Source organism: Xenopus laevis, chromosome 9_10L (genome assembly GCF_017654675.1).
Source record: "Xenopus laevis strain J_2021 chromosome 9_10L, Xenopus_laevis_v10.1, whole genome shotgun sequence".
Lineage (NCBI taxonomy): Eukaryota > Metazoa > Chordata > Amphibia > Anura > Pipidae > Xenopus > Xenopus laevis.
This window is the reverse complement of record NC_054387.1, coordinates 44755576-44783523: the sequence shown is the minus strand read 5'-3', so window position 1 is coordinate 44783523 and position 27948 is coordinate 44755576. Positions and strand designations below refer to the sequence as shown.

The 27948-nt window shown below is 41.1% G+C and overlaps 1 protein-coding gene across 12 annotated transcripts in view; it reads left to right on the top strand.

Annotated features, from left to right (window-relative positions):
* The window catches only part of ralgapb.L (Ral GTPase activating protein, beta subunit (non-catalytic) L homeolog), a 47002-nt gene extending 19300 nt beyond the window's left edge, over positions 1–27702 (top strand). For 2 of the 12 annotated variants that reach the window (XM_041576963.1, XM_041576969.1), the window contains 23 exons: positions 1074–1109; positions 3278–3479; positions 5220–5387; positions 6241–6355; positions 7287–7434; positions 7601–7665; positions 7741–7867; positions 9211–9219; positions 11534–11667; positions 13305–13487; positions 14282–14436; positions 18111–18298; positions 18760–18866; positions 18965–19117; positions 20207–20416; positions 21213–21371; positions 23397–23562; positions 23714–23836; positions 23941–24074; positions 24235–24343; positions 24748–24826; positions 24899–25047; positions 25770–27702. In XM_041576963.1, the coding sequence (XP_041432897.1) occupies positions 1074–1109; positions 3278–3479; positions 5220–5387; positions 6241–6355; positions 7287–7434; positions 7601–7665; positions 7741–7867; positions 9211–9219; positions 11534–11667; positions 13305–13487; positions 14282–14436; positions 18111–18298; positions 18760–18866; positions 18965–19117; positions 20207–20416; positions 21213–21371; positions 23397–23562; positions 23714–23836; positions 23941–24074; positions 24235–24343; positions 24748–24826; positions 24899–25047; positions 25770–25963 (3113 nt within the window). In that variant the 3' untranslated portion in view covers positions 25964–27702. The remainder of the gene's footprint in view (positions 1–1073; positions 1110–3277; positions 3480–5219; positions 5388–6240; positions 6356–7286; positions 7435–7600; positions 7666–7740; positions 7868–9210; positions 9220–11533; positions 11668–13304; positions 13488–14281; positions 14437–18110; positions 18299–18759; positions 18867–18964; positions 19118–20206; positions 20417–21212; positions 21372–23396; positions 23563–23713; positions 23837–23940; positions 24075–24234; positions 24344–24747; positions 24827–24898; positions 25048–25769) is intronic. The other 10 variants (XM_041576965.1, XM_041576970.1, XM_018235259.2 and 7 more) reach the window with 8 other exon arrangements.
* The last annotated feature ends 246 nt before the right edge of the window (positions 27703–27948 follow it).

Below are 27948 nucleotides of genomic sequence, written 5' to 3'. Positions count from 1 at the left end.
AGTAAAAGGCTGTCCGATCACACAGACAGAGATGCCAAGGGTTTAAATACTTTTCATTACTCACCATAATTATGGCATGGCACTTTGGCCTCCATTTGTTTCCACTTGATCAAAACATGGGGTTAAAGGAGAACTAAAGCTTAACTAAAGAAGTAGCTAGAAATGTTGTACATTATGTTTTTGGGTTCTGCATAAGCCTAAGGCAACCACAGCCCTTTAGCAGTAAAGATCTGTGTCTCCGAAGATGCCCCAGTCGCTCCCCATCTTTTCTGCTGATTCACTGCACATGCTCTGTGCTGCTGTCACTTATTGAGCTTAGGGACCCACTCACAATATGCAGTACACATAGAATAGAAATGTCACAATATAAGGCTGATTAGTAATTAATACAGATAATTACTACATGGCAGCACAGAAACCAGTGCAACTAGCATCAGAATTTAATAATCAGCCCTGTAGCATCAGCTTATATTACAGACCAACCTCATTTTCTGATGGATTATTTGTGACGACCCCTAAGCTTAGCTTCTCAACAGCTGCTCAGAGCCCACTGAGCATGTGAGTGTCACAGACACTTTACAAGATGGTGACTCCCTGTGACAAGTTTGAAGTCCTGGATCATTGCTGCTGGTGCAGTAAGTTCAGTATATAAAATATGGCATTTTTAGCCACATTCATTTGTAAGGTTTAGTTCTCCTTTAAGCAAATCTCTTGCTGCACTTCATGAGAATAGCAAGAAACTATAGGAAGGTTCTTGCAATTTCTGTTCAGTGCAGGGGTGGGGATCACAAGCACAACATCACCTTGGGACAGAGAAGAAACATGTCAGTCATAGCGCCATTTGTCATAAGACTTGAGGCAATCCAGCTCATCCATTCTTTAATTATTTATCCATTGTTGTGCACAATTTTCCAGACTCACACGTTGTCCCCTGCCAACCCTTTCCCTGCCGAATGCTTTCCTTTTAACCAATCCCCAGCCATTCAGTGACGTTCTCACCGCGTTTGAAAGTAATTTCTTATAACTACTTCTGTCCTTTGATTTCTTTCCATTTTATTTCTGTTGTCTTGCAGCATCTTTTGTCCAAATTCTTCTTTCTTATAAATCTTGTAAGTAGGAACCAATGGCTTCTCCTGAATTGCAGTCATCACCATTCTACGTTTTTTACTTTTCCCACCTCATTTCTGCTCGCATCTTTTCCGTTTCCCCCGTCCGTCCCCTTGTCTTGTTGCTTATTGTTTTCTTCTTACTTTTTTTTATTGTATTTAATTTTGTTCATACGCTTTATACCATCTGAATGGGAACGGTTGTTGATACTAATGTGTTTGCAATCTTCCCCATTACTCTCATGCCATGATATCCAGGACTGTGCACTAACCATGGTTATGTTCATCTTTACATCTTTATTTTTTAATTATCATTTCCCCCCATGCTTTCAGTTATAAATGGATGTACTGTATGAGATTTGTGCATGTAAAATGGTTCTTTTTTCTTTGTGATGCTATTTCATGCCAGTGCAGCTAAGGCTCATGGGAAAAAATAGACAAAGGCTTGTTTTTTTTTGTACCCTACCCATCGCTTGCTTATTTGCACTTTTGCTCCTATTACCCCTTGGGTATGAAGTCTACCTGTGGTCTCCAGTGATTAGAAAAGTAAAATCTATAGATGGCTACTGGGAGTGATGTTCCACAAGTGTCAGCAGAGGACATTGCTTCAAGTTGCAGTTTTAGAAGTTGCCAGGACATGAGTTTGCCATCATTGTTTTAGATTTTTGCCATAATATATAATATGTTTTAGACCACATTTCATAAAGGGTTTTTTTTTTTTTAAAATGGCCTCATTTACGGCTTTATCTTTAAAGGGTCATTGCACCATCCTAGAGAATTGTCCTGTGTACAGGAAAATGTCTTTACTGGTTTAGCTTTATAGTATCATTATGTACAAGCTGGGGGATCGTTAGGGACTGTTCCTGTTAAGTTATCCTTAGAACAGGGGGGTACTTTTAATGTCATGTTTGTATGGGTATCTCTCTGTAAAGCCTATAAATAAACCTAATAATTAGTTCCTGGCATTGAGAATTCCAATTATGATTTGGTTAATCATTTTCTAAACAAATTGCAACAAATAATTTTGCAATAATTGCCTATATATCTCTTGTTATAGTGTCTATATCAATAGCCTAGTTATCTCTCTCGTTTAAGCACCCTGGCCCCATGCCCTGTTATAAGGTTCACATGGTAGCCATGTTGGATACTTTACTCCTAAAGCAAAGAGGCATAGACTGCTTATACACTTGTTTAGGTAGATAACTCCTTGGCAATTTATGATATTGCACAAGCATCTGATCTTCCAGAAATAATATAAATGTATTTATTCTTGATTCCATAGATTGAAGAAAACCATGATAGTCCATAAGGGAAACTGTCTAGATGATTGCAGGGACACCTCCTATTATTCCCCTGTACTAAGCACATTTCAGCAGGAACAGCCATTTGCTAATAGTCTATACATAGAGCTTCAGTCGAATTAATCATTGCTACCATAAAGGTATTTCCCTGTACTAAGTACATTTCAGCTGGGGTATTTTATGATATAGTGGCCGTTTACTAGATTGTTAAATCGTAGAATTGGGGTAAAGCTTTATGAAGTTGGCAGATGAGCACTGGAGACTATCGGTGACTGTAGCTCAAGAGAACTCATGAAGGTGTCTATGGAGAGAGGTAACAAAAGAGGTGAGTTGGGGGATGATCTATAAATATTAGGAGGTTATTGCTGTTTATTACTGTGAGCTACAGAAATACAACTTTTGCAAAATATGAGGATATTAGAAGTTACCGAGGAGTTTCATGACCATATAAAAACACAGAGTGTTTTTATACAGGTCATGGAACTCTGAGGTAACTTCTAATATCCTCATATTTTGCAACTGGGTGTACTTTATTTGTTATAATACACAAATTTCAGTGAGTCATGTGACAGAAATGACATCAGAACTCACCGTTTATAACTGATGACATCAGAACTCACCGTTTATAAGGATATAATTTACAAAATCTTTATAGCTTTTGTGTATTATATACAGATTATGTATGGAATGGTATAGTTACGTAGAATTGGGGACCACATTGTTATGCCTTCCTAAAACCCTTTTACAATAATCAAGCCCTCTGAGCATCATCCATTATGGGTGCTAAATCTTTGCGTTTGTTTCCCATGATCCTAAGTGCCCTTCTCAGTTGTGTGGTGACGGGTGTTAAACACTTCTCCGTTCCCGCAGCAATGACAACCCAGGCCGCTGTTGAGTTTCGTCGTAAAGGTTCCCAAATGTCCACAGACACCATGGTTTCCAGCACAGTGTTTGAAGCCGCAGAATTTCCGGAGAATTATGAGGCAGGAAGAGCCGAGGCTTGTGGGACCTTGTGTAGGATATTTTGCAGCAAGAAAACGGGAGAGGAAATCCTGCCTGCATATCTCTCCAGGTATATGTACATTTTTGTTTTGTGCTTCCTGCTGGTCTGGCCTACCTCCATTTATCACACCATTCATGGATTTGCCTGCCTTAGCCACCTCACTGTAGTCCAGACTAGCCAACTTTCTGGCGGTCACATTATTTTTTTTCAAAATATTACATTTTCTTTTGTACAGATACCAACTTCTAGTCCCCTTCTAGGACATTTAGATTAGGAAACTGAGTCCTGGAAAGGACATACCTGTGGTTTGTAAAAATATCTTTGTATCCCATAAAGCAGAACTAAAGTTTAACTATAGTAGGGTAGAAATGTTGTACATTATGTTTTGGGCTTCTGTAAAAGTCTAAGGCAACCGCAGCCATTTAGCAGTAAAGATCTATGAAACTGAAGTTGTCCCAGTAGCTCCCCATATTCTTTTCTACGGATTCACTGCACATGCTCTGTGCTGCTGTCACTTACCTTATCTTAGGGACTGACTCACAGTATTCTGTAAACACAATACAAAGCTGAATAGCAAATAAATCTGATGCCCATTACACGACTACACCGAAACCAGTGCAATTAGCATCCGAATGTTCTAATCAGCCCAGTAACATTGATTTGTATCACTTGTATTGCTTAATAATTTGTGACAACCTCTAATGCAGTTATGTAATAAAAGGCACTAAGTTTGCCCAGGTGCAGTAAACCATAGCAACCATTCAGCAGGTGGCGTTTACTGGTCACCTTTATAAAAGCAAACATCTTATTGGTCGATATGGGTTATTGCTCCTGAGCAAACTTAGTGCCTGTTATTACGTATGGGGGCAAGTGTCTCACAGACACTTCTAATAAAATCCAAGAAGGGGAGCTCCTGTGACAAGATCTGGATCATTACAATAGATGCTGAACCTTTAGGCTGGTGCAATATTTTTATTATATACAATATGGGATTTCTAGCCATAGTCATATTTAGGATTTACTCCTACTTTAAAAGGAAATCTGGTTTATGCCATATCTGGACAAACAGAACTCTGTGCTCACGGGGGCAACACCTATGGCATACACCAGATTTCCTTTTGAAGTAGGAGTAAATCCTAAATATGAAAATGGCTAGAAATGTCATATTTTCTATAATCTATTTTACAAAGTATAAACAAAGGTATGGGGAACTGTTTTAGGCTGCAACAATATTATTGCTGTGCAACACCAGCAAATGAAATGCCTGCAGCGGCAAATAAATATTCCCATTACACATCACAAGGATTATCTCTTATGCTTCATGATAAGTTTCGCCTACAAAAAGCAATTAATTAGCAGCTGTGTTTGGGCCCTTGGCAGCCACCATACAAGCCCTTTTTAATCCTCGGGTAACTACATCCCTAACCCTATGCATAGCACTGGATATAAGTATGATAACTGATCATTTCTACGCAAGAAGCTGTTTCCTATGCCTGATACAGATGTGGGATCTGTTATACGGAAACCCACTATCCAAAAAGTTCCCAATTACGCTTAGGCCATCTCCCATAGACTCCATGTTATCCACATTTTTAAAAATAATGTCCTTGTAATTTATCCAAACTAAGATAATTAATCCTTCTTGGAAGCAAAAGCAGCCTATTGGGTTTATTTAATGTTTAAATGATTTTCTAGTATGCGTTATGAAGATCGAAATTTCAGATCTGTTATCCTGAAAACCCAGAGTATTCTGAATACCAGGTCCCATACCTGTACAGTAAATTTTCCTTTATGCCATTGTCTCTGTAGGTTTTATATGGCCTTAGTCCAAGGTCTTCAGATTGGCGACTTCATCTGCCACCCTGTTCTAGCAAGCATCATCCTGAACTCTCCGCCTCTTTTCTGTTGTGACCTCAAGGGGATAAATGTTGTGGTTCCTTATTTCATCTCTGCACTTGAAACCATTTTGCCAGACAGGTAAATTATTATATAGGAAAGTTCCTCTTCCAATGGACAACCATTTCATGTCTCCCATGTTGTTGTTCTGTCCCCCACCCATTTATCTTGTTTTATAGTTCTTCTGCTGGGCTTCACACTTTCAGTTTAAAAAAGGACTCATACAGTTACTGATATTATCTCAGAGGGCTAACCACCACTGTGTTCACCCTTCTCTTTCTCAAAAGCCGTCTGCCATTTCTCCTTTATGCTGCATATTACATGGCACTGATAGCATTTAAAACCTCTCGAGTGAAATATGTGACGGTGTCTTTAAACACTGCTTTCTTTGCATTTCCTATACTGTATAAATAGGTATTTTTTTGGTAATGTGTTATGCCTATCCCTGGCCAGTGTGCAAAATCGTGAAAGATGGCCCAACGTGTCCCATTTGCTTTATTGTTTGTTTAAAAAAAAATCAAAAACAGGGCTCACATGAATCAAAGTCAAGTCAATGGACAACTTGTGACAAAGGAAAAGACCTGTACAGATCCAGATCCAGTCGTTTGATAGCTACCTAAATGGCTGGATAAGGATTCATTTGTCTGGCTGATATCCATTGGACTTAAAATCCTTTTTGCAATTAATAGGCTAATTTTATCCATTGTGTACCCAGATTAGGAAAAACATTTGGCTTATAGATATGTAGCATTAGTGCAGCTTTGTCTTTCTCGTGGGATCCTGAATAAGAAACTGGTGATCCAGCACTAAACACTAAACTGATTGCATCCAATACAATAATATGTAGTAAGTCTTGCAAATCCTGTAGGATAAATGCATTTTATAACTCTCATTTCCCTTTGTACCAACATCGCCCTGTTTCTTTATTTTACAGGGAACTTTCAAAGTTTAAAAACTACGTTAACCCCACAGAGCTCAGAAGATCCTCCATTCATATTTTACTTTCGCTGCTGCCTCTACCCCACCATTTTGGCACCCTCAGGTCAGAGGTACTGGCACTTCCACTTGATATTCTTCTCTGAGGGCTTTATATTTACTTTTCTTTTTGCAACCCCCATTTGCTATATTTATTCTTTTGTTTATACTTTTTTTATAAAGGGCCACTAGACCTTTACATTTTCTACTAAAGGGGAATAGTAAAAGCAGCATATATTTTGGTTGTCTTTCTATATGGCTATGTGAAAATCTTAGACACATGATCCCTGCCATAGGAAGGATCCTTAAAGGAGAAGGAAAGGCTTCGTACACTTGAGGGTGCTAAATGCTAGGCACCCGGGTCGGTGCTCCTATCAGCAGAAAACTGCACAGGCCTGGGGTTATACCAGTGAGCACCACAGAGCGATCCTCCTCCGGCTTCCGCTTTCTTCATACGCCTTTGCATGCGCAGTAGAACGAAAAGCCGAACTTTAACTAAAAAGTCGGTTATTTTGTTTGAATGCACATGCATCTGCCCTGGTAAATTTGAAGACAGAAGAAGCTGGAAGAGGATCTCTCTGTGGTGTTTACTCGTATAACCCTGGGCCGTTGCAGTTTTCTGCTGATAGGAGCACCGGCCTTGGGCTTCAGGTAAGCAATACAATTACTTGGTGTGCCTAACTTTTGGCACCCCCAAGTGTAAGAAGCCTTTCCTTCTCCTTTAACAGCCTGTTCATTGTGCTGTATTCCCAGTGATATGTCCACCTCCTGCACTACTAAGCCAAGTACGCACTTTGACTCCTTATGGCATCACAATACAATAGGAGCGTTATGGGTTGAAAATGAAGCTTTTGGCAGTCTACCAATAAAGCAGTGGTTGTTTGTTTCTTCTGTGCATAAATGATTTATATAAAATATATATTTTTTTAATTTTCATATCACAAACTGACTTTTTGATGGTATTTTTGTCCTTGGCTTTAACTACAACAATTTGTTTCTTCTGAGGTCCTACTGGAAGGAAAGTTTAGCAATGATGACAGTTTGGGCAGCGACAAACCAGTCACCTTTCTTTCTCTGAAGCTTCGACTTGTCAATATACTGATAGGAGCATTGCAAACTGAAACGGATCCAAACAATACACAAATGATTCTAGGTCTGTACTGACATTTCCATTTTTTTTTTATTCAGATAAGAATGAGGATGCTAGCTTTTGGGTTCATGGAAAAATTCTGAAGTGAACAACATTTTAAAATAAAATCTGCAATGGAACAGAGAAGGGTGGGAATATGAGTTAAATTCATTGCCGTTTTGTTTTGCAGGTGCCATGTTAAACATAGTCCAAGATTCTGCGTTTTTGGAGGCAACTGGCAACCAGGTAGAAATGGTAAGGGTGACAAATACAGTTTCCATTGGTATTTGAGCAATTCTGTCTATGTTCTGAATGGGTCTTCCTCCATAGATTGAGAATAACCTGCTGAAAAGCCACAGTCGAACAAACAGCGGTATAAGCACAGCAAGTGGCAACAGCACAGAGCCTACTACCCCGGACAGTGAGAGACCTGCACAAGCCCTGCTGAGAGATTACGGTAAGATGATCTACCACACATATCTGAGAGGTTGCTAGAATATTTGGAATGCACAGTATTCTTAGAATAAAATAACATTTCTAGGTCTCAAAGATGTGCTACCTCCTATATATGTTCCTTTATCAGAGGTTTTATATTGTAGGATAGATACTTAGAATAAATGCTGGCAAATCCTCTTGCAGTTGGGGATTGTGATATGATTGTCACTATTAGTGCGGTGATTTTACTGCTTGTTACGCTGAGTGCTGCCAATTTGGCACATACTATTTCAGTGAGCTCCAATTAGTGCAGTTTGGGGTATGCCATAATGCTAACTCCAGAAAGGAGTCCACAGCCCTTTATTTTGTAGAGATTGGAATGTCCACTAAAATTGGAATATCCATTTCAAAACCTTCCTCCACTGAGCGTAACAGAAGTTTTACAATGCTAAATGCATTTCCCCATGAATTCTGACAATACAGAAGAAAATTAGACATTTAAAGGCGATTACCCTTACCTCTTTCTCCTGAAACTTCATAGAAAATGTCTTAAAAAAATAAACTTTCAATGATCTTTTTACCCTCTGAACCTGTAACTCACTAGTGGGAAAAGGGCTTTATTTTTTTAATGTAGATCAAACATTGGTTGTTGTAGACTTTAGTCTTAATTTTGTTCACTTCACAATCCACACATATTTCAGAATAGATATAGCACATGCACCCAATACTGGGCGAAATTGTACAGCATGAAGCGCCATAGGTCAGTTGATATGTTTTAGCTGTAACTACCCGTGAATCATTGCTGCTCCCAATCCGCAAATCCTACTGCAGTTTATTTGTGTTTCATTAACTCAGCATGTTGTATTGTCACATGGAATTGTCCCAGTGCCGTGTTTGCTTCTGTTTGTTATTACCAACAAATTAAATAGCCGCAAAAACTGCAGGAACATTTTTGCATCCCAAATTTGTTTGGTACATCTGCAGGCCCTTAACTAAAATCCTGCTTCTTATAGTGTAGAAATATCTGGGGGACCCAGGATTAAGAACCAGGACCAGCCTTTCTTAAGTGGCAAACCTTCAGATATATTCTCACAACTAATCTGCTGTGCGGTCTCTAAGAATACTCACCTTAGCAACCATGTCATATTTTAACTTAAATGTTTAATAGAGGCACAGTGGAAAGGCAAATAATTCAAAAGCGACAAAAATCATTACATTAGTCTAATTAAACACTGTTATTGGATATCTCAGACTGACAGTTGGACTTGGGTAGATAGTTAGACAGGTGTTAGATGTGCGTTAGTGCATTTGATAATGATTACTCAAGCAATAACCTTCTTTTCTCTGGTGTTGTGTCTCCTGTAGGATACCCAGGTATCAGTCCAACCATCTCTTATTGTAATCAGTTTCATTTTCTCTACATTACACCCAATCCACTCCAAATTTCTCCAATGATAATTAAACTACTAACAATCACAAGGGTCTCCTGGTTTAATGTTGGTTTTATCTGCACAATTTAACCTTTCTGTCCCCCATACTTCAAATATACTGCATGGGTTTTCATCAAAATGTTCATTGCAAAATGGTATTGTTAATTCACAGCAGATATTTTATTGAGCCGACTCTCAAGTCACAGTTGAATTACATTAAACCTTAGCCTGTCCTTATTGCTATATATCCGTGTATATATTGAAATGACACAATTATTTTTAATAATTATAATTAATATTTATTGTGCTACAGAAATAGAATAGCATTTACTCTGGCTACCATATTAAAGGGGTTGTTCACCTTTAGATTAACTTTTCGTATGATGTAGAGAGTGATATTCTGAGACAATTTGCAGTTGGTTTTCATTTTTTATCATTTGAGGTTTTGTATTTATTTAGCTTTTCATTCAGCAGCTCTCCAGTTCACAATTTCAGCAATGTAGTTGCTAGGGTCCAAATCACCCTAGAACCCATGCTTTGATTTGAATGAGAGACTGGAATATGAATAGGTAAGGACCTGAATAGAAAGCTTAAGAATAAAAAGTAGCAATAACAGTAAATTTATAGCCTTACAGAGCATTTGTTTTCTAGATGGGGTCAGTGACCCCCATTTGAAATCTGGGAAGAGTCAGAAGAAGAAGAAGGCAAATAATTTAAAAACTATACAAAATAAATAAGATCAATTTAAAAGTTGCTTAGAATTGGCCATTCTATAAAATACTAAAAGGTAACTCAAAGGTGAACCACCCCCTTCGTATTAAGGATTAAAAAGAGATCTTGTCAGAGCTCCCATGAGCTATTTCATTGTCTCATCTATTTAGCTCATAGTAGTGAAATGAACACATCTTCTTCTATATCTCAATATTTGACTTAAATAGGCTTTTTAGGAGATTGGGTCCTTGTAAAGGAGAAGGGAAAACCTAAAACCCTGGGGGTGCCAGATTGTTACAATTGTCTAGTTACCATTTTTTATCCTGGGCGGATTTGTATCTTCTTAAAAAAGTGTTCCACCCCCATGCTGAGCCGGGCCAAGGGGTACTGGCACACAAAGCAAATTCCTCTTGACCTCTCTCCCACTTGTTACCCCCATCACTCGCCCTCCAGTGTCAGACTGACCCACTGGGATAACAGGAAACTCAGGGTGGCTCCAGGTGTCAGTGGGGCCCTCCTGCTTATCCAACTATTTGCCTTTTGGGCCTATTCCATGGCCTTTCTACACATTTCTATATAAGAGCAAAGAGAAGAAATAAAGGAAAGGATAGATGAGCGTATGTATGGAAAAGTAATTAAGAGAATAATGAAAGTGAGTGATGAAGAAGGAAAAATGATTTGGAGAGTTGGCCTGCAGTAGGCTCATCACTGCGTCTGTCCACCTGCCATCCACCAAACCACCCTTCTGTTTACTGCCCCAACCCACCTTGTCCCCCATAGTACCCCCCTGCTTACCACTCTTCTTGCCCTTCCAACATAGATTTAGCCAGGGCTGTGGAGCTGAATGTATTAAAGGGACAGTAACATCAAAGAATGAGAAAGTGTTTAAAAAACAGTTTGCTTCAGAAACACTATTATTGTTTATATAAATAAGCTGCAATGGGGGCAGCCATTCAAAGTAGAAAAGGCTCAGGTTATACAGCAGATAAGCTCTGTAGAACATAATGGTGTTATCGGTTACCCACCAGAGGCAAATCTACTTGAGGCGATTTGTGAATTTGAATTATTTTCATTGTTCTTTTTCCTGTGCAAGCAGAAGACTGTAGTTGAATAGCAGATGTGCATGTGAATGTGATCTATATACACCAAAGGCTTTATAGAGCTGATACCACTAAATAATTGATTTCTGGTGCTGCCAACTCCCCCATGTTATAATCCGTTGGACGTACACCAGCAAATGCTTGACCAGGTGCATGCACACTATTATTTTCTATGAAAGCATTCCCCTCACCCTGTAAATCTGCTGTGAATTTACCTGTTGGGTTAACCCTTTCTGTAGGGCTTTCTGATTAACACCATCCACAAACCTGTATCACGTAATGGCTGTTTTGGGGAGAGGGAAAGAATAATGAGCATGGTTTGTATCTGTCTCTTCTCTGTGCTCACTCTGGCTGTCCCCAGATTGTCTGCTTCCCGTTACTAATTCCTGGTTGTTTTTCCCTTCTACTTCCCCCTTGCTTTGCTCTGGTTTTGCGGTTACATCCTAGCTCTTAATACAGATACAGCGGCCGGCCTGCTCATGCGCAGCATTCACTTGGTCACCCAGAGACTCAACTCGCAGTGGAGGCCAGACATGAGCATCTCGCTGGCTGCCTTGGAACTGCTGTCTGGATTGGCCAAGGTCAGTACCTGGTATTAATGGGATTGCATGATTTGGGATATAATTTGTTGTGGACTCCACACTAGTGATGTGCGGGCAGGCCCGATACCAGCGTGTTGGGCAGGTTTGGGCCGACCTCGCACCCATCTTTCTGGGGCGTGTGCAGGTTGAGCTTTTCGGACTACTCTCACCGCCCGCAACCTTATAAATGCTGGCTTTTGGCTTGAACTTTTATAGACGCACACCTGTGCGCCCCGCCCCTTTTGTGACATCATTGGCGGGTCTATAAAAGGAACCCGGTTATGGGTCTGGAAAATATCGACCCACACATCACTACTCCACACCACAAGAAATAGGGGAGGGTATGGACAGAATGATCCATGAATGTAACTCTCCATAGCAGGGACAAATGATAGATTTTTTTCATAGTCCAAAGAGTGAAACCATAAAACTATACCATAGCACAAATTACCAGGAACACCACCCCTTATTTTACACACAGTTTCTTTAGAGAGAGCGCATAAAACTATGCCAGCATAGATATTCCCCTGTGCTAAGCACATTTCTGTAGGAAAAGCCCTTAAAGGGCAACTATCGCAAAAATGAAAATTTAATATACGCTTCAGCATACTGAAATAAGAAACGTTGTAAATACAATCAATTAAATAGTCTGCATTGTTTCTAAAATAGTCATGTTTATGTTCACTTTGCCTCTCTCAGCATCTGTTTCTCTCCATTCTGTCTTCATGCAGGAGTTGGGCGTCCGATTGATTGACAGTTAGATCCAATATATCTTATGGGGGGGGGCGCTTTCTTTCCTAGCAGATGTATTAGAGCCCACTCAACTAACTGATTCCGGTACAAAATAGAAACGGTGCAGAATTTTGAATTGATTGTATTTAGAATGTCAGTATGCTGAAGCTTATGTAAAATTTTCATTTTGCGATAGTTCCCCTTTAGAATTTGCTTGTAGCCTTTAAAGCCAGTTATTAAAAACTATGCCAGCAACTAATAATAGGTTGGGAAACCATTCATATCAGACCTATTTCAGATGTGCATTTTATGCTCTGTAGTGCAGCATCAAGTCATGTATGTGATAATAAACACCAGGAATGAAAATCCCTTAAGAGCTTCTGAAAATTCCGCTCCATTTCTAGAAAGCATTATATTGTTATATAACATTTGCTGTAGCTCATTTTTGGCCAGCTTTATGGGGCAACGTGCATATGTATTATTTCAAGCTACATTAAGCACTACATGCTCAGTGGCACCTTTGTTTAGACAATGAATAAAACACAACTTCACTGGGCTTTATTGAGTCACACCAGAGAAGTGACCTACAAACTCATTTTCAATTAGTTCAGAAGCACAAGGCACATGCAAGTTTTTTTTAATTTGTTATATTGCTTGCTGCCTTGTCCTTTCTTTTGAGCACAGCGATGCACAGGTTGGTAATTTTCCCCACCTGTTCTCAACTTGAATAAGCCCGTCCCAGAGTAGAGCAACCTAACAGGAGGGTGCTTTGCTAGAGTTCTGTCCTATGTCCCACCACTGACCTGAATGCTAGTCCCGCGGGTGACAAGTTAGCCTACAAATGACATGAAACGTATATTCACAGTAAAAAAAAAAAAAAATGCCAAGCTTTATTCTCTTCTTAGGTAAAGGTTGGTATAGACTCTTCAGACAGGAAGAGGGCAGTGAGTTCTGTGTGCACCTACATTGTATACCAGTGCTCCCGACCAGCTCCTCTTCATTCCCGGGATCTCCACTCCATGATTGTAGCTGCCTTTCAGTGCCTGTGCGTGTGGCTTACAGAGCATCCAGACATGTTAAATGAAAAGGTGACCAACCTTGACTTGTGCAGGTTTTTTAGTGGAGTTTATTGCATCTTCCCTTTTATCCTGGATGTTAATAGGGAACCTTAGAAAACAGTGCCTGTCACCTAAAACATGCATATAATCCTATTTTTGCATACCTTTTCCAAGCAGCATGCAGTCTTTTAGCCCTCCTCCTATTGCTTAAAATATAACCCTCCCCATTACTCCTCCTATTGCTCCATATTACCCTCCCTATAACGCCCCCTATGGCTCCATATAACTCTCCCTATAACTCCTCCTATTGCTCCATATAACCCTCCCTATAACTCGTCCTATTGCTCCATTTTACCCTCTCTATAACTCTTATTGCTCCATATAACCCTCCCTATAACTCCTCCTGTGGCTCCATATAACCCTCCCTATAACTCCTCCTATTGCTCCATATAACTCTCCCTATAACTCCTCCTGTGGCTCCATATAACCCTCCCTATAACGCCTCCTATTGCTCCATATAACCCTCCCTATAACTCCTGCTATGACTCAATATAACCCTCCCTATAACTCCTCCTATTGCTCCATATAACTCTCCCTATAACTCCTCCTGTGGCTTCATATAACCCTACCTCCCTCCTTATTTCAGCATTGTTCTTTATAACCCTCCGTATAATTCCTCCATCTGCTCTATATAACCCTCCCTATAACGCCTCCTATTCCATATACCCCTACCTCCCTCCTTATTTCAGCTTTCCCATAGTGACTCATATACTGGACTGTACTCATGTAACATCTATGTGATTCTGGACTATTTTATTGTGTAGGATTGTCTAAAAGAGGTTCTTGAGATTGTAGAACTGGGTATATCTGGTAGCAAATCAAAAAATCCCGAACTACAGGAGGTGCGTTACAAAGGGGATAAGGAGCCCAATCCAGCCTCTATGAGAGTGAAAGATGCGGCAGAAGCAACACTAACATGGTAAGTATGACGGCATGTAGAGATACTGTCTTGTACATTGATATAATGGATTGCTGAGGATTTCTATCTCAGACGTGTTTATATCAGCACTGTAAATAAGTAAAATCTCTAAAATACTCTCTAAAGGTGGCCATACACGGGCCGATAAAAGCAGCCGACAGACCGAATCGGCAGCTTATTGGCCCGTGTATGGGGCCCCCTGACAGGCTTCCCCGATCGAGATCTGGCCGAAAGTCGGCCAGATCTCGATCGGATGGGGTTAAAAAATCCCGTCGGATCGCGGCCGCATCTGTTCGTTGATGCGGTCCCGCGATCCGACCGCCCGTTTGCGAACGCTAGGATCCGATCGTTGGGCCCTAGGGCCCACGATCGGATCAGCCCGATATTTCCCACCTCAAGGCATATCGGAGGGAGATCCGCTAGTTTGGCGACATCGCCAAACGAGCAGATCTATCCATGTATGGCCACCTTAAGCCCCCTAAATAACATACCTCTCTCCCAACATTGAGTCTGATGGCCTTTTTAAAAGTGGCCATACGCAGGCGTGTTGCGTGAAAAGACCAATTGTAGCAAGCTCCAATAGAATTGTTTGCATATCGTTAAATTGATGGGGTGTAAACGATTGTATCATTCTGACAAAATCGTCCCAACAGTCGATCAAAGAGGTTTAAAAAGTTTCCTTATGAAACGATGAAAATCATCGTTAAACAATCGTTCACTGTGCCTTTTGCCAAAGTAAACAAAGGGACAGACAACCATCAGTTAATGTGTATGAGATCTTGCAGTCATTCCCACTGGGGGGGGGATCTGTGCAGTGCGCCACCGAAGATTGAAAGTGACATCACACACGCCCCGGAAGTGCTGCTGCGATCGTTTGCTTTCCTGAAGCTGCCGAATGTTAACTGCGTATGCGCAAATGCTCCATATGATGTGACTTGATTGCTTACTGCTGATGCAAACCTAAAATTTAAAGGGAACATTTTAAAGGAGTGGTTCACTCAAATGCGCCATCTTCAGCTCTTCGGTCTTTTTCTGGAAGTTAGCGATGTATCGGCGCATGCGGAAGTGGAGCAGTCTTCCAGTTCGTGACAACTGTGCATGTGCCGAAATTGCCGACGGAAAGGAAGAAGACCGATGAGCTGGAAGATGGCGCCCATGAGCTCTGCTGCGCTGAATCTGCACCTATAGGAGAGTAAAGAATTACCTGAGTTAACACATAGGTGGAGGGGGTAGGAGCAGGGAGGGGGCACTATGTAGGGTAGGGGTAAGCAATTTTTAACAGTAGGGGCTTGGTTCCCCTTTAAAGGACAACTAAACCCTAAAAATGAATGGTTAGAATTCCATATTTTATATATAGAACTTATTAAAGCAGCCTAAAGGTTCAGCATCTCTATAGTAGTTACGATCCAGACCTTCAGATTTGTCACAGGGGGGGGTCACTATCTTGGAAAATGTCTGCGAAACTCACACACTCGAGCAGAAAATGAGGTTCACCTGTAATATAAGCTGATGCTACAGGGCTGATTTTTAAATTCTGATGCTAATTGTGATGGTTCCTGCGCGGAATGTACCAATAATTATTCGCTAATCTATCTCAGCCTTATATTGTTAAATTTATCTTATATATATTCAGTATATTGTGCGACTGTCCCTAAGCTCAGGTAAGTGACAGCAGCACAGAGTATGTGCAGTGAATCAGCAGTAAAGATGGGGAGCTACTGGGGCATCTTTGGAGGCACAGATCTACCCTAACAAAGGGCTGTGGTTTAATTGGGCTGGTACAGAAACCCAAAACATAATGTACATTTCTAGCTACTTATTTAGATAAGCTTAATTCTTCTTAAAGCTGGCCATACATTGACAGATCCCCTCATTTGACATGTTCACCAAATGATCAAATCTTTCCCAATATGCACACCGTGAGTTGGCCGATGTTGGGCCCTACAGCCAAAAGATTGGATCACAGCGACGGGGTTGCAGGCCGTAACAATGTAATCAAAAGTGACAAATATTTACAAATGTCCCAAGTTTAAAAATGCTGGTGCTGTTGGTTTCCTACCGACCTCTCCGCAGTCTCCCCACTGCGCATAAAAGTCCCAGAGAAAAGGAAAGGAATTTCCTGTGTAGAGATCAGCGCCTAAGGCAATGGAAATTTAGAAACTAATATAGTGTAGTATATCTACGTAACAAGGGGAATCACCCAGTGCTCCAAAAAATAGATTTCTACGGGAGTGTTTCCCCTTCCTTTTGTGTTATGGATGCCCCCTTTTTTTATATTCATTTTAATCCTGGGGGGGGGGGTGGTAAGTACAACAGTTGTTCCTGTGCTTTAACCCCAAAATTAACACCTCCACTGAATGGCCAAAATGCCTACTCACAAACCACTGCTGTGGTGTAGCGCATGTAATGGATCCTCGTGGCAATCCCACTCTTAGTGCTCACGTCTCACGGGCTCCAATGCAAAGATAAAACCAAAAATAGTGTGATACTATTTTAATCATAAAACTTCAAATAAAAACAAACATCACACTCACATTTCTCTTATGGGGTAATCTCGTGTAATATTTCCGTTTGGAAAGTCCCAGAGGATGATACAGCCGGCTTCCTTGTGTTGTTTTCTGCAGGTCCGTGCGAGCTCCCCCTCTCCTAACGCATTTCGATGGCAGAACAGAGAACAGCAGCTCCTGCTTTACCCAAGGTTCTCTCTCCCCCCCCCCCCCACAGGATTAAAATTAATATAAAAAAAGAGGGGGGCATCCATAACACAAAAGGAAAGGGAAACACTCCCGTAGAAATCTATTTTTTGGAGCACTGGGTGATTCCCATTGTTACGTAAATATACTACACTTTCCATTGACTTAGGCGCTGATCTCTACACAGGAAATTCCTTTTCTCTAGGTCGTAACAATGTGCTTAAAGTAGACCCGTCACCCAGACACAAAAATCTGTATAATAAAAGTCCTTTTCAAATTAAACATGAAATCCAAATTACATTTTTTATTACAGCATTCATAGCTGTTGTAAGCTCATTTAAACATCTCAGCTGTCAATCAAATATTGTCTGTCCCACCGGCGGGGCAGAGAATTACTTTCAATTTCCATTCAGCACTTCCTAGATATCACTGCTCTCCCCACATTCCCTCATTCTCAGGGCATGGGGATGGACACCGGGTCCCCATTCTGGTGCACAAACAAGATTCTGAGATGATGCAAGGCTTGTCTTAATAACAGTGTCCACAAAATGGCTCCTGCCTGCTTGCTATAATTATGAGTTCCCAGACTGAAGTAAACCAGATTCATATCATTTATATTGTATAATTAAGGTTTATTTTGCTTGACTAAAGTGATAAAATAGGATTTTTTTTAAAAACAATTTGGGGGACGGGTCCCCTTTAATCCTGTCAATTGATATTGGCCAATGTCAGAGAGCCTCCTACACCGCAGGTAAGCTGACAACTCGAACTGAAGGCGTTCAATCTAAAGTTAAAAGCTACCCAAGTAAAAGAAAAAGACTCAATGTTGGGATGTTGTGGGCTGTTTCTTCTAGAGTTTCTTTAGGGATTTTAAAATGAAAGATTTACTTGTTCTTTAATGGGGAAAATCTGGAAAGTGTAGCCATAGAAATCTAGGTACTAATTTATATCTCTCTGTCTTTTTCCGTCTGTGTCTCTCAGTATCATGCAGCTACTTGGGGCTTTTCCCCCTCCTAGTGGCCCGGCCTCCCCCTGCAGCCTAGTAAATGAGATGACCCTCATCACGTACTCTAGGCTGCCTACGGTCAGCAAGTACAGCTTCCGATACTTTGTGCTGGACAACAGTGTTATACTGGCCATGCTGGAGCAGCCGCTGGGCAACGAACAAAGTAAGGACATAATGCATTTGCACTGAAGCTCCTGGCTCACTGCTATTTAAAGAATATAAAGAACAGTGCAGCCATGTGCAGAAATTCTCTGCCTGTTCTTTTCAGGACCGGTGTAAGAAGCTTAACCTGGTTGCATAGTTTTCTGTTTCCTTTGCATGATATATGTCATTTGTAGGTTACTATGATCTTGTTTGTTTTGCCTTAAGTTTACAGCTGCATAATTCGTTTTTATTCTATAGCTATTGATGCAGCACACTAAAGCCAGTATTACATGTGGCCATAGATGAGTTGCATTGTGTTCATTTCCTTTAAATCAATGGGTAACGTGGCATATATATGACAGTCTATTTTTTGTCTCCTTTTCACTTGATCTGAAGAGTTTTGATTCTTTCTAATCAGAGGGTACTTGATAACACATTTACAATTTAGCCAATATAATAGTTTTCTTTTCTTCTGTGCAGATAACCCTAGTCCATCAATCACTGTTCTGATCCGAGGGATGTCTGGCCGCCATGCATGGTCCATGCAACTGTGTCACCTTCCACGAGCTGCAAGAGCCAATCAGAGGGTACGTGATGATAACACATTTACAATTTAGACTCCATTTACAATTTCGGTATGCGTCTGTTATTCAGCTTATATCATTTGTCTACACCTTCCCACTAGATGTTCATCCCTGAGCCAAGGCCGGAGCCTAATAACTACGTAGGCATCAAATACAATGTTAAGCATCGTCCTTTCCCAGAAGAGGTGGATAAAATTCCCTTTGTTAAGGCCGATCTAAGTATCCCTGATTTGCACGAGATCGTTAATGAAGAGGTAAGAGACGCATTGACTTGCATACATCATACGGCAGGTTTTCTTTTTGGATAACGCCAAAACCAAGGCTTAAAGAGGTTGTTCATGTTTGAGTTTGCATTTAGTATGATTGAGAGAGTGATATTCTGGGACAATTTTCAGATGGTTTTAATTTTTTATTATTTGTGGTTTTTGAGTTATTTGGCTTTTTTTTCAGCAGCTCTCCCATTTGCAATGTCGGCAATCTGGTTGTTAGGATCCAAATTACCTTAGCAACCATGCACTGATTTGAATAGGAGAGGCCTGAATAGAAATGAGTAATACAAAGTAGCAATAACAATAAATGTGTATGTAGCCTTACAGAGCATTTGTTTTTAGATGGGGTCAGTGACCTCCATTTGAAAGCTGTAAAGAGAAGAAAAAAAGCAAAGAATTAATAAAACTATAGAAAATAAATAATGGAGACCAACTGAAAAGTTGCTTAGAGCCGGCCATTCTATAACATACTAAAAGTGAACTTAAAGATGAACCACTCCTTTAAGGTCCCATTAGCAGAAATTAGGACCTTAGTATGATGATAAATATCTGTGTATCTTCCTTGGACATTGCTCCCACCTGTTCTGTGGCTCTTACACTGTCCCTTTTGTGTGGAAAAGTATTGGTTACATAGAAGGAGAATACATTGCAGAAGTTAAGCCTCAAAGCTATTGCAGTAAAGCTTTAGAATATAATATAAGCCTGTGGTGGATAGACTTTGGTTAGCTCACCTTCAAGCTCTGCTTTTTAGTGTATCTAGAAGAGCAAATAGCCATTCTTCCCAAAATTTAGCCTAACTGGCTTTCAGACATGCCCCCCTCCAGGGGTCTAGCCCCACAGTTTGGGATCTAAGCTATTCCTGAAGTATTTTGGGATTGTTTTCACTCCATACCAGGTTATGTGCTCATTTTCTCTCCTTGTGTACAGGATTTTGATTCCATAAATCACAGTTAGACCTCGTGCTTCTATACTTGCCGTGATTTATGTCTTAACAGCTGCACTTTAATACCACCAACGCCTCACAATAGAGAAGAAGCCGAGTGACACTGAGGAATGTTTGTTTTGTTTCCTTAGTTGGAAGAGAGGCACGACAAGCTAAAGCAGGGGATGGCCAAACAGATATCATACGAGACTGGTCTGGACCATCAAAAAGAGGAGGAGCTGAATAAGAGAAGTTATCCTGACCCAGTAACTGAGTGCAAGCCTCCCTCTCCAGCACAGGAGTTCCAAACTGCCCGCCTTCTCCTCTCCCACTTTGGCTTCCTCTCTCTTGAAGCACTTAAAGTAAGGAATACACTGGCAAACTTTAGATTTTATTTCAGAAGCCAACCTAGTGACCGTTCAAGTTTAGGACAAATGGAAGCTCACAGTTTTAGTGTAGGGGGCAGTGTCGGACTGGGACACCAGGGGCCCACCAATTAATATTAGACCAGAGGCCCACTCTTTTACCTTGTACTATTATTCTTCCTCTCCTCACTCAATCTCTATTCTCCTAGTCTCTTTTCTTTGCAGCACGAGCGCCCACTGACACCTGGGCCTATTGGGACTTTTCTTGGTATCCCGGTGGGCCAGTCTGACACTGGTAGGGGGTCTCAGTCATAATGACTGAACATTTCGCTAAAGGAGCTCCTCCTAATGTGTGCTGATCATGTTACTTTAGACAAAGGGCTATTTGTATTATACAGTCTAAATTGTTCCATTCTATTTTTGAATAGAATAGTATGTTTTTTTAAGAGATGGAAAAGTATAATCAATGCACACCCAGCAGTGAACAGGAGCACCAGCCCAGGGTCTCTGATTATAATTACAGGGACCTTGCCCTAAACAAGAATCCTCTTGCCAGCGAGGGTCCACAACCCTCCTCCTTTCTTCTGACGAGCACAGCCAATGGGAAGTGTGTTGCTTGGCCATTAGCAAACATGGCTGCTAAAGTTTAAAGAATTATTTCCCATTCAAGTATGTGGGAAGTAATCCTGAGTGAGTAGAGCCAATGGAAGCATCTTATCCAACATAACCCTTAGGAAGTTCACACATAGTCTCCATGTCTGGCTTATAATGTTTGACTTCCTCCATGTAACAGGAACCTGCCAACAGCCGCCTACCTCCTCACCTCATTGCACTTGACTCGCACATGCCTGGCTTCTTTGAAGATATTGGGTACTTGGATCTACTGCCCTGCCGCCCCTTCGATACTGTTTTTATTTTCTACATGAAGGCAGGACAAAAAACAGGTCACGAGGTGAGTCTCTGTGGTGTGTATCTATGTTAGAGATGGAGTTAAGTTATTTAATAATGCATTGGCATAACACTGATGGTTTGCCACTGGTAGACCTTCAAATGTCGTACAGCTTGAACAGCCTTTACCAACTGCCCAGATTTGCCCGAAAACCCAAATATAAACTGAACATGCTGATAGCTCACTAATGTTAATACATGTTTTGGGTCATACCTATAATATGTATGACTTATTAAAGAATTTGAAGGCAGTTTGCCCCTACCCTACAACTCTGTATACTAATTGTGCTGAAGATGGCAGTGTAGAGGTGGCCTCACACAGAGAGATCCGCTCTTTCCCTGATATGCCCACCTTGAAGTGGGCGATATCAGGCTGATCCAATTGTGGATCCTACGGCCTAACAATCGGATCATAATGAAAGAAATACGGGCGGTCAGATCGCGGGACCGCATCAACGAACAGACGTGGTCCACAATCCGATGGGATTTTTAGCCCTGTCCGATCGACATCTGGCCAACTTACGTCCAGATATCAAATGGAGAAGCCCGTCGGAGGGCCCCACACAGGGGCCAATAAGCTGCCGACTCGGTCTGTCTGCAGCTTTTATTGGCCAGTGTATGGCCACCAAAAGTCTTTGATGGGCTGGATATAAGTTGCATTAGCATCAGACAATCAGAGGCTCGTCTTGCCTTCCACCCAACAATATATGGGAGACAGCAATGGAAGTTTGGGCAAGAATTATTTTAGTAAATGTTGATATGATTTTTATTACAAGTATGGTGTCTGTATTTGGCCAATTTAAGAAATGATGTTCCAGCTTTAATCCAGCATAACTTCTCTGGCAGCACAGATCTAGTCCACCAGATCTCAATGTACTGCCCACATTTGCATTGGTTTTGTACATGTCCTATACATGTTTAAGATGCTATTCTATAGATCATGAATATCTATACAGGTCTGTTGCCATGCATAGAAAAATTCATTCTTAAATAGTAGGGCATGCCTGAGAATTTGTATACACAGTTATTGTGAGATTCAAAATACACAAATGCCCAAACAGCCCCCTCCAGCCCATCTACGGCATTTTACAGCAGCTGCACCGGCATTTACCAGAATCACAGATTACCAGTCCAGGCCTGAGTGTACATGCAGGGTTGCCATCACAAATCACAGGGCCCCGTACAATATAATTATCTGGGCCCCCCATCCTAAAAGTTATTAAACAAACCACACATTAGTGGCCAGGGTTTTTTAAATAATAAAAAAAGCACAGATAGTAAGATTTAAAAATGTTTATAAAGTGCTAAGTAGCCCAATTTTATCTATGTGAAACACAACTTTTTTTTTAAAGAATCATTTCTACTAAAATACAGTTGTGTGTGGGTTAGCTTCATTAATAATCAATTTTATGTTAACTTTACATAACAGAAAAATACTTTCTCACATTTTTCAGTCTCTGCTCCTAAGCATGGGTAAAAGACATAATAGAAAAAAATACCTTGCCTTGCCTGGTTTAGTTACTTAGTACCATTAAAAATACTCACTCTGTGGCTGGGCACCCACTGCTCTCGGGGAGCTGCAGAATCTGGTAGGGTGTGCGGAGCTGTAGTTCCTGCACGTTCCTCCCCAGCTCCTATACTACTGGTTTTCGACTAAAGTCCCAATAGATCTACACAGGGATTGCATAGGCTGGAGGGTGAAATTTGACCTTCCCTTCCAGTTTATCCAATCACCATGCAGCTCTAACGGGACTTCATGAAAATACCAATAGTTCAGAAGCTGGGCAGGGGAAAGAACTGTGCAGAAGGAGCTCCACCCTCCCACCCGATTCTGCAGCTTCCTGACAGCATTAGGGGCCCAGCTACAGATTGAGTATAGCGGCCGGGCCCCCTAAGACCCAAAAAGAACTGTGCCCGGGACAACTTCGCCGTACCCCCCCCCCCCCCCCCGATGGAGGCTCTCTGTACAAGGCTGATGTGTTGAATCTTAAATATTGGTTTAGCTGCTGAGCCTAAAAATCTATTTCAGATCTTGAAGAATGTGGAGTCTTCCAAAAATGTGCAGCCACATTTCCTGGAGTTCCTGCTATCCTTGGGCTGGCCGGTGGATGTGGGCAAGCACCCCGGCTGGACTGGCCATGTTTCCACCAGTTGGTCCATTAACTGCAGTGGTGAGACTGAGCAACAGGAACAAGGTAATAGAAAAGACCTGCTCTCGATCAACAAAGCTTTCACTACACATTATTTATGGCTGTCCTTGCCAGCAGTGTTAACCCTGAGTTTGAAGCGTAATTGGGTTTCTTACTACTACAACATTCAGCTCATTGGTTCCTATGTTCCTTGCAGAGGAAATGCCTCCAGCAGATGACACAGGAGGGAGTATATTTAATGGGGAGAAGAAAGTTCTCTACTATGCGGATGCCCTGACTGAGATTGCTTTTATTGTTCCATCAGCTGTGGACTCTCAAAGTAAGACAGTGTCGCATAACAAGGATTAAGGGGGCTTGATATATATTAGAAGTAGGCACTTCCTAGAAGAATCCCTTTTCCAATCATGTCTCTTTGTTCAAAAGCCGATTCAGTGGAACATAACACCTCAGATGTTGATGCGGATTCAAACATGGATCTTCTCCCGGGGATTTTAAAGCAGCCGCTTACCCTCGAGCTTTTCCCTACACATGTTGAAAATCTCAGCTCAGCACAAAGGGTACATCTCACATTAAGTATTTAATTTTTATTAACAAAATCGTAATCGTGTTTTTTTTTTTTTTTCATAATCCAAAAAATCCGTTTTTGGGTCTACATCCTCTTTAAAGTTGTCTTTTGAAATACAAAAAATGCCTAATGCTTTGTGTTTTCCTTTTCAGCATAGTCCTACATCACGTACTAAAAAGCTGCCCCAAGGACGTGTTGTCCCACCCATGGGTCCCGAGACCAAGGTGGCAGTTGTATGGCTGGAGCAGTACGATGATTTAGGTATTTGTTTTTACACCTCTCATGGAATGGTATACGACACTGTGATTAATGCAGATGGTCTTAAGGAATTTGGCCTGCTGCAAAACTTTATTGGTCAGCAAATTCCTCATCACCTAGATTAATCTAAACCCATAGGATATTCCTGGCTCCCTAAGTCTAGGCAATTACCTGCAGATATCAGGGAGGTGTGAGCCAGACCAAAGGAATATAAGGCCATGATATTGGTACATTACATGATCTACCAGTGGATGCAGCATATTTGCTGAGATTTAAACTTGGAGGTGAGAGCTGATGCAAATGATTCACACTGTGTCCCATAGAGGCAAGTTTGATCAGCTGTACTTCTGTCCAAATTTTAGTCCCAGGGGTAGCACAATATATTTATGCTTCTTTTTTGTATCTAGAAAACTTCCCTCTACCAGACCTTGCAGCAGAGACCAGTACTGGTATAGAGACCACTACAAACAGCAGCACTTCTATCCGGTAAATAGCATTCTAGGGCAACGTCTGTCATGCTGTTAGCTTTAGAAGGCTAAAATGGTGTTTGTGTTTCAGTAACAGTCTTCCGGAGAAAGAGTTCCCTGTGATTTTCATCCACCCTTTGTACACTGGCCTGTTCAGAGTTAAAGTGCATGGAGCCTCTGGGAAATTCAACATGGTCATCCCTCTTGTTGATGGAATGGTGGTGAGCAGAAGAGCACTTGGTGAGTGTTGGAGTCCAACAGTTGGATAGGCTTAGGAAAGAAGATCTAGGAGAGGATAGCTATCATATGAATGAGGGCGCAAGACTGCATTATGGGAAGATTAGATTTAATTAAATCAATTAAATTGCATGGGGGATCGTAGGAAAGTTCTATGCAAGTAGAACTTACAACTAGAAGACTTAATGGTTTGGATGGCAAATCTGACTTAGATGGCCCATATCACTAAAATAAAACAATGAAGGGGTATGAAATGTTGGGTATGCATATGGTGTACATAACTAAAAGCCTTGTGCACGTGTGCATTCATTTAAATTAGTTATGGGCAATCAGCAACCTTTAGATGCCAGTAAATAACATCTGTAAGGTCAATGGTTACTATACCCATTTCAGGTGTTACTGAGCACTTTGTGAGATCAGGTTATCCTCCTTTGCCTTATGGCTGACTTCATATATCGATCTAATCCATGGATGGCCAAAATTATACCCTTTAACAACAGCTGTAGGCCCACTGGTTGGGCGTCCCTTGTATACAGTTATGTCCACTCTATATTTTTATAAACCTCATGTCAATTATTATATTCCAGCCTTCCTAATAACTTCATTCTCAGCCCATCATATTATTCCAGATACTATTCTGAAACAATATATTGAAATACAACTTATTTGTGTATCTAAATTAGTTATTGGCAGTCTCATTTTCTAACCTTTCCTTTTGGGTTTAGGTTTCTTGGTCAGACAGACGGTCATCAACATCTGTCGGAGGAAGCGGCTGGAAAGCGACTCGTACAACACTCCGCATGTGCGTCGGAAGCAGAAAATCACTGACATAGTCAATAAGTACAGGAACCGGCAGCTTGAGCCTGAGTTTTACACTTCTCTCTTTCATGACGTTGGCCTAAAGAGCTGCACCCCGTAAATCTAGTAACATTCCGGTGCTGAAAAATAAGGGGCTTCGGTGAAGGTCTGTATCCAGGGGAGCCTGTAAACCAAAAATAAGAGTTGTTGTCTGGGTAGTGGAGAAGCCTCCCTAACACACAGGCTGAAAATCTAATGTGTCAGAGGGTCGACCCAAAGCACCACTCACTTAAGTAGACCTTTCTGTTAAGTCGCATGTGGATCCTCAGCACAGAACATTGTCCACTCACATAGCTGTCTCTCTGTGGACTCTGAACTCAAGAGATTCATTTTGTATCACCTTCACTGCCAAGATATCAGCTGTGGCTCCAGAAGAGGGCTTTGGTCAGTTAAGGTCTTTATTGGTATGGAGAAAGTGTATCTCATGCAATTCTGAATTGATGCACTGGACCAACAGACCGGGAACTCTGCTTCTATCTGAGTCCAAACCTTCCGTGTCGGTGCACTGCAACCTATCTCCAAAACAATGGCAGCCAAGGAGAGTGAAGGATTTCTTCTCCTCATTTTGTTGGAGGTTTCTCAGACAAATGTCACAGCCTTTATGCAATTTTAATTTTTCAACACACAGAGCTGTGGAAAAAGACACTTAATTTCCATTGGTCAGTTTTTATTTTAGTTTGCCACAATTATCCTACAAAGAATTCCAAGCGTTGTGCTCCGGCTCACCGCTTACAGTCTCACTTTATTGTTTGCATTAAGCCATAAAGAAACTCTCTATATTATCCCTATGGCTATTTATTCCTGGGTTTGCCAAGGGTCCCAGTGGGAAGGGGCTAAGCTGTTCATCTCCCTGTTCTAATGACTTCTACTCTGGGAGGCCCTGGTCCCGTATATTTCTGTTATAAACCATCTGGGGGGTATGAGATCTTACTAAACGGTCAGCTGCATTTTTTTTATATTCTTTATCAGATTCATTTCTTCTCCGTTTCATAGTTAGCACAGGTATTATCTTTTTTTTGTTCATGTATAGCATCGCTTTTTATCTTCACCTGCTGGGTTGGTTAGAGGAGCCCCTCCCCCAAAATGTTATGGAGTCGTGTATCTTTGTGTGGAATGCTTAGACTGACCTAAGATGAAGCAGTTAGTGTAGCATCTTCCACTTTTATATAACAAGCTAAATTAAAATGTGTCCAGAGCGCACAATCCACCATGCCTTCAAACGGTATCAGAATTTCCAAAAAGTCCTTTCCATTGGTGTCGGCGTGAGTTGTGGAAATTGCTTCCTCCTGCATTTTCATGCAGGTTTATACTGGCAGATTCACACTGACACTTATAGAAAGGTATTGTCAACCATTTCGTCACCCGTCTGTGTCATTACCCTAAAAGGAATGCCGCTGCTTAAAACTAGGTTATATTTTCCCATTAAAGAAGGGCATTTGTGTTGTAGTTCAGCATTTCAACAGTCCGGAAGCAAGTCAGCACAACCACAGGAAGTAATACTGTGATATCAACCCAAGCCTATCACCTTCCCGAAATTAGCAAAGCCTCATTGGTTAGTTAATCTTGCCAACATTCCTGGAACCAATCAAGTTCTTCTGAATTCAAAGTAACTCATCCCTGGAACTCAATTAAAGATGTAATAAAGTGTTGGTTATTCTACGCAAGACTGCTTAATTTTAAACCCTCCATAACACAGGAACACTGACCTGAAATTCCCCGCACCTACTCTGCGGCTCCAGTGCGTTGGCTTAAATCGACTTTATTAACAGAACGATGGACGGTTTGTCTTTCAATTGTCTTGTATAAAATACTATTGCGAAAATGAAAATTTAATATGAGCTTCCTCATACTGAAAGAAGAAACTTTCTAAATACAATCAATTAAATATTCTGTACCGTTTCTGAAATAATCAAGTTTACCTTCACTATTCCTCTCTCAGCATCTGTTTCTCTTCATTCTGTCTTCATGCAGCAGTTGGGTGTCCGATAATCATTGACAGTTAGATCCAATATATCTTATAGGGGGGCTCCTTTTGTCTAGAAGATG